Consider the following 8807-nt stretch of genomic DNA (forward strand, 5'->3'; position numbering starts at 1 on the left):
ATTCACATTTGGATCTGCAGATGAACAGTGTGACTTTGGCTCATGTATACGTAGTCAGTTTGAAAGACGCATCAAACAATGTTTCTAGCATTTAGTCAGCAGTGTCATTTCTGAGCAAGTGAGATGCTTAACCTGAAACTAATGCGGTGAAACTTAAAATTGATAGCCGTTTTAATTATTGACAAGTGAGAGGATAAAATGTCATTAGTGTTGTTAATAACCCTAGAAATTCTGGAGTGTTTAATACCTTCAGGTCATGACAAGTCAATTTTTCTCAGCTGGTAGCACTGAAAGGGAGTGCACTAATTAGATAAATGATGATGTTTAAACTCAGAAGTCCAGTGAGTTTGACATTTTGAAGTTGGTGTATGCATTCTTTTTTTCAATGTCTTCCATCTTCATTGCAGCCAAAGTCACACTCTTGCTATCAAACGGCTATGCTGGAGAAATCGGGTGGGCAGAGCTGGACATAACGACCAAGACAACAGTGAATGGTTGCAGCTTGCAAGTTGTGGAGATGATCACTGTGTAAAGATACTAAATGTTAACAGGTGTGCTCTTTAGATAAGGCAGCAGACCCAGCTGAGCCAAATGAACCTGTATTTTAGTTTGTTTAACCATTTAATTTTTAAACTCCATTTTCTGTTGTGAAAACAGGAATGTCTGACAAGTGTATTGATCTAATTTATTAAAGTATCTTGAATAATAGCACTTTGTAGTGTCTTGAAGTGTTAAATAATTATCTTATCCAGCAGTATTAGGAAGTTTCAAATACATTGGGTGTTCCAGCTAGTAAATATTTTGGAGTGTGTGTGAAATAGATGGGGGTTTCCACTTGATATAAAAATGGTGGCAAGGAGACAGTGTTTCTCCACTCTGCATGGAGATGGATAAGTAGAGAAATCAGTACTTCTATCATCCAGTTGAGAGGGAAGGAACTGTTTGTGTTTGGGCTTCAAATGAAGTATCAAAACATTTCAGACTTATTACAGTAACTCCCCATTTATCGTTGTAGTTATGTTCCTGAAAAATGCTACTTTAAGCAAAACGATGTTAAGCAAATCCAATTTCCCCATAAGAATTAGTGTAAATAGTGGGGGTTAGGTTCCAGGGAAACCTATATATATATATATATATACACACACACACACACACACACACACACACACACACAGTATAAGTTTTAAGCAAACAATTTAATACTGTACACAGCAATGATGATTGTGAAGCTTGGCTGAGGTGGTGGAATCAGAGGGTGGGATATTTCCCAGGGAATGCCTTGCTGCTAAATGATGAACTAGCACTTGCCTGAGCCCTAAAGGGTTAACACCGGGGTCTCAAACTCAATTTACCTTAGGGCCAGTGCCAGTCCTCAGATCCTCCCAGCGGGCCAATAATGTCACTCATGCCACCCAGAACCCGCCCTCCAAAACTCCATCCCCCCAAACTCTGCCCCCCATCTGCCTAAGGCTCTGGGACGGAGTTTGGGTGGGAGAGGAGGTCTGGGATAGAGGATTGGGGTGCAGGCTCTGGGAGGGAGTTTGGGTGCAGAAGGGGTGAGCGGTTGGGCTCTGGGAGGGAGTTTGGGTGGGCGAGGGGGTCTGGGGTGCAGGCTCTGGGATGGCGTTTGGGTGCTGGGTGCAGGCTGGGGCAGGGGGTGGGGTTGCAGGCTGTGGGAGGGAAGAGGGGTGCAGGGTCTGGGAGGGGGTGTGTGGGAAGGGTGAGGGGATGCAGGCTCTGGGAGGGAGTTTGGAGGCGGGAGAGGGTATGTGGGGAAGGGGTGGGGTGCAGGCTCTGGGAGGGGGTTGGGGGCCCGCTTACCTGGAGCTCCAAGGCGGGGCGGGCCAGAGGCCTCCGCGCGCTGCTGCCCCCAGGCACTGCACCTGCAGCTTCTCATTGGCTGCAGGGGTGCCCGGGGCAGGGGCAGCACGTGGAGGCACAGCCCTGCCCTGCCCCGCCCCAGGGCTGCAGGGAGGGGCCAGCAGACACGTGGAGCGATCAGGCAGAAGCCATTGTAAATCGCCCAGGGGCCGCGCCAAGGGAGAGACCCAGCCACAAAATTGCTGGAGCCCCGCGGGCCACACTGGGGAGGTTCTCGGGCCACAGATGGCCTGCGGCCTGGGAGTTTGAGACCCCTGGGTTAACACGTTGTTAATGTAGCCTCACACTCTACAAGGCATAGGCACCAACTTCCCCACCTTCCCGTGGGTGTCTGACATTCCCCTGCCTCTGGCCCACCCCCACTCCACCCCTTCCCTAAAGTCTCTGCCCCAACTCCGCTCCCTCCCTGCCAATATTCCAACTCCTTCCCCAAATCCCCGCCCTGGCCCTGCCTCTTCCCCGCTTCCTCCCCTGAGCGTGTCGTATTTCCGCTCCTCTCCCTCCCTCCCGGAGTGTGCTAACGCTGCCAAACAGATGTTTGGCGGCGGCCAGGCAGGAAGCACTGGGAGGTAGGTGGAGGAGCGGGGACGCAGCACGCTCGGGGGGGGGGGGAGGAGAATGGGGGAGAGCTTGGTTGCCGGTGGGTGCAGAGCACCCACTAATTTTTCCCCCTGGGTGAGCCAGCCCCGGAGCAGCCATGGAGTCGGCACCTGTGCTACAAGGCAGCACAAATGGAGGGAGGAAACACAATAGACGCATGGCAGTGGCTGCAAACATTCCCTGTGGAAACTGAATCTGATGATGAACCCACACTATCCCACTGGAGCGCACCACTCCCTCCACTTTCCAAAGTGTGTGTGTGTGATGTGCATTGCCCCTTTAAGTACGCTGACCCCACTCTAAGTACATTGCCTTTTTAAGTAGATCAGCAAGTTGAAACAGCAGCTGCTGCCAGCAAGCTCCCTCAGTCCTGAGCCCTGTTGTGTCCGTCGTCCCCCTCCCCCCCCGCTCTGTGGAGATGGGGTACAGGAGCGGGGGGAGGGGGACACCCTGACATCAGCACCCCCGTCGGCGTAGAGCATCTTCCTTAAAGCGCTACAGCGGCACAGCTGCGCTGATGCAGCGTTTTAAGTGTAGACCCACCCTTTGTTTCCCAAATTGGAGGAAGAGCTCTGTGTGAGCTCAAAAGCTTTATCTCTCTCACCACCAGAAGTTGGTCCAATAAAAGATATTAGCTCACCCACTTTGTCTCTCTAGCTTTACTTGGAGCAGTCACACTGAAGTCATGGCACTACTCATGGTGGTAGAGTTAAACACATGCACAACTGTGTGCAAGATTGGGGCCTGAAACAGGTTTATCTGGATTATAGATAAGAAACTGTGCAATGGTAAAAAGTCAGTCTTGCACATGAGTTAGTATGTTAAAAGAAGAAGAATTCCATGTATTTTTATTTCACAGGGATGAAATTCTAAATGCATAATATTTCAGTGATCATTGAACTGAAAACCTGCTCATTTTGTTTCTTTCTCTGCGGACCACCAGATGTCAGTATAAGAAAAAGGATAAGCGAAGGACCACAGAATCTGTGATATATAAATGAAAAAACAAAATAAAATTATCGTTATTCAAAGGAAAATATTTGTTCTAGACTGAGGTTGTTTAAATAAATGCTTCTGATAAGCATCTTCCAGGAATAAAATGTTCACTCACCGTTTGTTGGGGTGGGTTGAATCTGACTTCAGAAAATGGAGAACAATCTTCAAATCAGATTGCATCATGTTCTGCGTTCCATAACCCTCACCCCAAAACCACAAGTTGAAGATCACAAGATAATTTTTAAATTCCATCTAAAGCAAGAAAAATTAAGAGTAAAATCCAAATTATTTTACCAAAAAGCTTTTAAAGAGTGGGAGTTTTCTGCATTTTATGAAATCTTGTTAGAGTTTGTGTTTTATCTTGTGGAGCCTGGTATAACCTTGCGGGTGTCGTAAAAAGGGTTTACAACTGTGAGGTACTGTGCACTCTCTGGAAACCTGTGGGATTTGCAGTTCCTCAGCACCACAGTATGCCTATAAAAAGATCAACAGTATTTATTACAATAGGTGATTCCTTTCATTTATTTAAATTGGGATTTGGATTGCATAGTAAATAGAACTGCTTATTTAAGACATTTACAAATCACTCTTCCATTTTGAAACAAATTAAATCTTCCTTTTTTGAAGCAGTTAAACCACCTGAACTGAATTTAAAATAACCTTCCAGGACTATATGCGACGAGACAGAGCAGTTTCCCATTGCCTCTGGACTGCTGTAATCTACTGTAATTTAAGACACAACTAAAATGATTTTGCTGTTATTGGTCTAGTCTGTAATGGATATTTGTCAGCATCTCAAAATCACCACACAGTTTGGGATGATCGGCATTTTCTACTAGTGAGGTTAATAGTTGAATAGTGGGCTGAGGTGATGGCAGTGTGCTTGCTTAGCAGCTGATAACATTATGCCTTATTCTAGCCTGTGCTAGCAGTCTTCTTGTAAATTCAGGGATCAGTCAAAGAACAGGTAGTGAAAAGTACGTTTATTGCCTCAGTGAAGGAAAGGGAGGCCAGAGGCCTGGGTCCACAAAGGGACTTAGGCACTGCAATGCTCAGTGTTGTGGTGCCTAGAAAAAAAACAGGATTTCTGTGACCCACAAAGCCAAGTTAGGCACCTAGGCTCCCTATGCAATGGATGGGGTGGGGCGGGAGAGGCGCCATAGAACGCAATCCACAAAAGCCAGTCTGCCAGGTGGGGAGCTGCCTAAACTAGCCAATGGGAGATTCTGACAAATGGGGTGTGTCCTAAGCCCTATCCCTCTCCCAAAGATCTAGGGACATCTATGTCCAGGCTATAGAGAGAAGCCTGTGTCTGCTCACAGTCCACGAATGGGAACCCACCACCTGGAATCAGGTGGCTTAGGTGCCAAAGTCATTTCTTGCAGGAATGAGTGAGGCACCTGTCTCACTCCACACAAAACAGCAGGAGGAGATAGTAGTGGTGCCCCAGGCCAGGGGGCAGAATACTTGCCTGAGATGTGGGAGACCCATATTCAATTCCCCTTTCTGCTAGAGGAGGAGAAAGGATTTGAAAAGAGGTCTCCCATCTCTTCAGAGAGGGCTGTAACCCCTGGGCTATGGGATAGTCTGATGTGGGACTCCCTCTCTCTCTCCTGGTGAAGCTATTCCACTGTGGATAAATAGCGATGGGAGCAGGGAACTGAACCCTGGGTCTCCCCCTTCCCAGGTCCTTTCCCTGACTACCAGGCTACAGCATCATTCTCACTCATTTTCTCTGGCCTAATGACAATTGAGGTATTTCTCCGCAGTGGAACAAGCTGGCACCAAGGAAATGTACCTGTAGGAGTTTCCAGAATTAAAAAAAAAGCAAAAACAGAATGGATTTATGGCCAAAAGGACCCACTGTGCTGTGTCTTCTTGCATAACATAGACCATAGAAGGAATTCTTCCCTCTTATGCAATTGAACATTATTGAGACAAATAACTCATGGTTAGGGCCCTACCAAATTCATGGTCCATTTTGGTCAATTTCATGGTCATAGGATTTTTAACATAGTCAATGTCATAGTTTCAGATGTTTACATCTGAAATTTCATAGTGTTGTAACCGTGGGCGCCCTGATACAAAAGAGTATCATAGGGGGTGGGGTTGCAAGGCTATTGTAGGGGGATCGTGGGATTGCCACGCTTACTTCAGTGCTGTTGTTGCCAGGGGTGCTGCCTTCAGAGCAGGGCAGCTGGACAGCTGCAGCTGCTGGCTGGGTGCCAAGCTCTAAAACCAGCACCACCGCCAGCAGCAGTGCAGAAGTAAGAGTTGCAGGGCCTGGTGAGGGGGGTGTTACTATATGTCCAGGTTTTCCAGTCAGCCTCCCCACAAGGTCGGTGGCTGACAGCTGGAGCTGCAGCCTCTCCGAGTGGGAGACTGACACCTGAAGCCATAGATGCCAACTCCGTGAGTGCTCTGGGGCTGGAGCACCTATGGGGAAAAATTAGTGGGTGCTCTGCACCCACCGGCAGCTAAGCTGAAAATGCTGGGCCTGTATGTTCCTGGCCCTGCCCGCAAGCGGTTTAAGCCACAGCAGCCTCAGGGTCAGGGGAGCCACCCTCGCCAGGAGCCTCCCCATAAGAAATCCAGAGGCTACAAGATGTGTCCTAGCCAATAGCCCTTGCAGGCCTCTCAGTCAAGCTCGAACCGCAGTAAGCAGGCAGGCAAGCTCTCATTTTGAGGGTATGCCTGAGAGCAACCTACTGGACTGATCCTCCCTCCCCTATTCTTGCCAACTGCCTTTCTCCTTTCCTCCCTGTGTGGGCATCTATAACATCGGACCAATGGGGCCTCAGTACAGTGGTGCGGGGCTATACCCTTCAGTTACTTTCTACCTCTCCTTCCCACACCACCCCCGCATCCCTCTTCAGGGACCCTTCTCATGAGAGTCTGCTCGCGCAGGAAATAGAGGGGTCACTACAGCTAGGTGCGGTGGCGGTCGTTCCTCCAGAGTACAGGAACAAGGGGTTCTATTCACGCTTCTCTTTAATCCCAAAGGCCAAGGGCAGTCTGAGACCTATCCTGGACCTGCGAGATCTGAACCGCTTCTTAGCGAAGTTGAAGTTCCACACAGTCACCCTGGCCTCCATCATCCCCTCCCCGGATTCGGGAGACTGGTATGCTGCCCTCGATCTGAAAGATGCATACTTTCACATTGCCATCTTCGAGGGACACAGATGCTCTCCACCTCCTGCCAGGCTTCAACCAACAACTGGTGCCAAGGGTGAGGGAAGGGCTTTCTTGGTCAAGCTCCTGCCTGCCATGACCTGTGTAGAGGTGCCACTAGCCTGCCCTGACAGCTTTGCTCATAGAGTAGGAGAACTGATATTTTGGTTGCTCCTGGTGTATATGCACAAGGAGCAGAGAAGTGCTTCAGATGGCCTCTTCTCACCCCAGCCCCATCTCGCCCCGCCCTCTGCGGGGGCAGCCAGAATCTATCACACTGTGTTAGTCATACAGTCAAGGTCTTCACAAATATTTTACTAACGTTCTCCTTGTTGTGGCTTATTTTATGCATTCAAGACTTTCAGTGCTGCTTTTCACAGCAAAACATTTGCCTGAGTTATATTTATTCCAAAGATATTAATTTTACATGAGCAAGAGTTAGGTTTAAAGTGTATAAAACAGTGGAAGTGCTCTCAATCCAATTTCTAACAAGGCATGCAACTATTCCAACACCAGCACTACTGTTTTCATAGATATAATGCCAAAGTCTCCCTTCATTTACACTTGTCCGACCCTCGGTGCTCAGTGGGGTTTAATGAGTTTAACTGATTACAGCTTTAGGCCCAACACCTCTCTGTGGCTGAGCTGTTTTGATTGTTATAAAATAAATCTGACCCAAAACATTGTTAAAAAGCAAATTTTATTAAAAAAAAAAAAGTGGCAGTAATTTTAGCGACCAGCAGTGCAGCAGCCAGACTATTCAGCACTTAGTCTCCCATTAGAAAGACAGAAGTACAGTTTTTCTTCATGGTAGTGACTCCAGTACATAAATTAACCAAGATCCTCCAAGGCTTATACTTTTCATGCACTCTGCATCATGTTAGGAACCTTAAAATATTAACCAACTTTGATCCCAGAGCAATTTAACTGCTCATTCAGTCCTGTTTTCTGGCTAGAATACACTCAGTCTTTTGAATCAGTGGTCAAGTTTAGAAACAGTCTTGCTATTCTGGCTTTCAGTGTAACTTCCAGCATCTAAACGCCCCTTGATAATTTCTTTTAAAACCATTCTTAGCCCCTCTTTGGGGTTGTATTTTATAGATGTTCTGGGATATAAAATTATTCTAAAGAAATCCCATGCTCTCTAATCAGTCTTTTCCTTTATGATTTGGGATGCTACAATCCCTGTGCAACAAACCCAGTATCTTATGCTTCTTTATTACCTTGAATCTATCAATCTCCTTCCCATGCTTACTTTATAAGGATGTGACCTAAATTGTTTAGATGCATTATTGTGTAGATACTGGTACACAGAAATTGGAAATATTAAGATTGGGGTTGGGGAAAATAAGGGAGAAAAGAGGTGACGAGGGAGCACGCCTTCTTCCTTCCCTGGGTATTTCAGCAGCAACACAGGGCTATTATGAAGGCCAGCCAGCAGAGATTCTCCCTCTCTTTCTCCCCTCCCCTTCCCCCCAGCCATGACCTTCGCCTCAGGGGCCTGAGAGTCTTGATGGTGGCAACAGCAGACAGCCTGTGGGAGAAAGGCAAGTGACATTAAATCACTGTCATCTCTGCCTGCTGTGCTAAGCTGCCAGTTCAGCACTCATTCGCTTCCCTTCACAGGCTCTGTGCTGCTCTCCCCTGCAGCTGAGGTTCTGGGCAAGCCAGGTGATAAGTAGTCAGCTGTGCTAGGCAGCCCAGTGCAGGAGCAGGAGTTAGCCAACTGTTAGTAATAGCAGAGCACTGATCGGGGCATGGGTGAGGGACAAAGTGGGGACAGTGCCCAGCATGCCCTCCTCTTTGTTTCAAGCTCTCAGTCTGAGTTAGCGATTTAGCTGTATCTGCTCAAATTTGGTGTATTTCTTTCATGCACTTCATTTAGGTTGGGTCTTTTGAAAATATCCCTCTGGTTTGGGTCACATGAAGCCGCACGTCAGAAACACATTCCAGTCTGGCAAAATGACTTTCCTGTGCATTTCTAGCTCTAAAGCTCGTGTACCGTTTCCCCTCCTTCTTTACTGTATCCCTGTCATCCAGTTCTAATTGGTACAGCTCTTTGATCTTTATACAGCAACTATTTTTCAGACGGGTTTGCCAGAAAAATCTGAAATATTTGTGATGTGAGAGACATAAAAGGCGGAGGGGTGGTATGTGTG

The 8807-nt window shown here is 47.5% G+C and overlaps 1 protein-coding gene across 9 annotated transcripts in view; it reads left to right on the forward strand.

The window, feature by feature from the left end:
• The window catches only part of ELP2 (elongator acetyltransferase complex subunit 2), a 150753-nt gene extending 147260 nt beyond the window's left edge, over window positions 1–3493 (forward strand). For 4 of the 9 annotated variants that reach the window (XM_065584133.1, XM_065584136.1, XM_065584140.1 and 1 more), the window contains one exon: window positions 408–708. In XM_065584133.1, coding sequence (XP_065440205.1) covers window positions 408–564 — 157 coding nt within the window. In that variant the 3' untranslated portion in view covers window positions 565–708. Of the gene's footprint in view, window positions 1–407; window positions 709–3340 lie in introns of those variants that run through there. The other 5 variants (XM_065584132.1, XM_065584135.1, XM_065584137.1 and 2 more) reach the window with 3 other exon arrangements.
• The last annotated feature ends 5314 nt before the right edge of the window (window positions 3494–8807 follow it).

The sequence above is a fragment of the Chrysemys picta genome, chromosome 2 (genome assembly GCF_011386835.1).
Source record: "Chrysemys picta bellii isolate R12L10 chromosome 2, ASM1138683v2, whole genome shotgun sequence".
Taxonomy (NCBI): domain Eukaryota; kingdom Metazoa; phylum Chordata; order Testudines; family Emydidae; genus Chrysemys; species Chrysemys picta.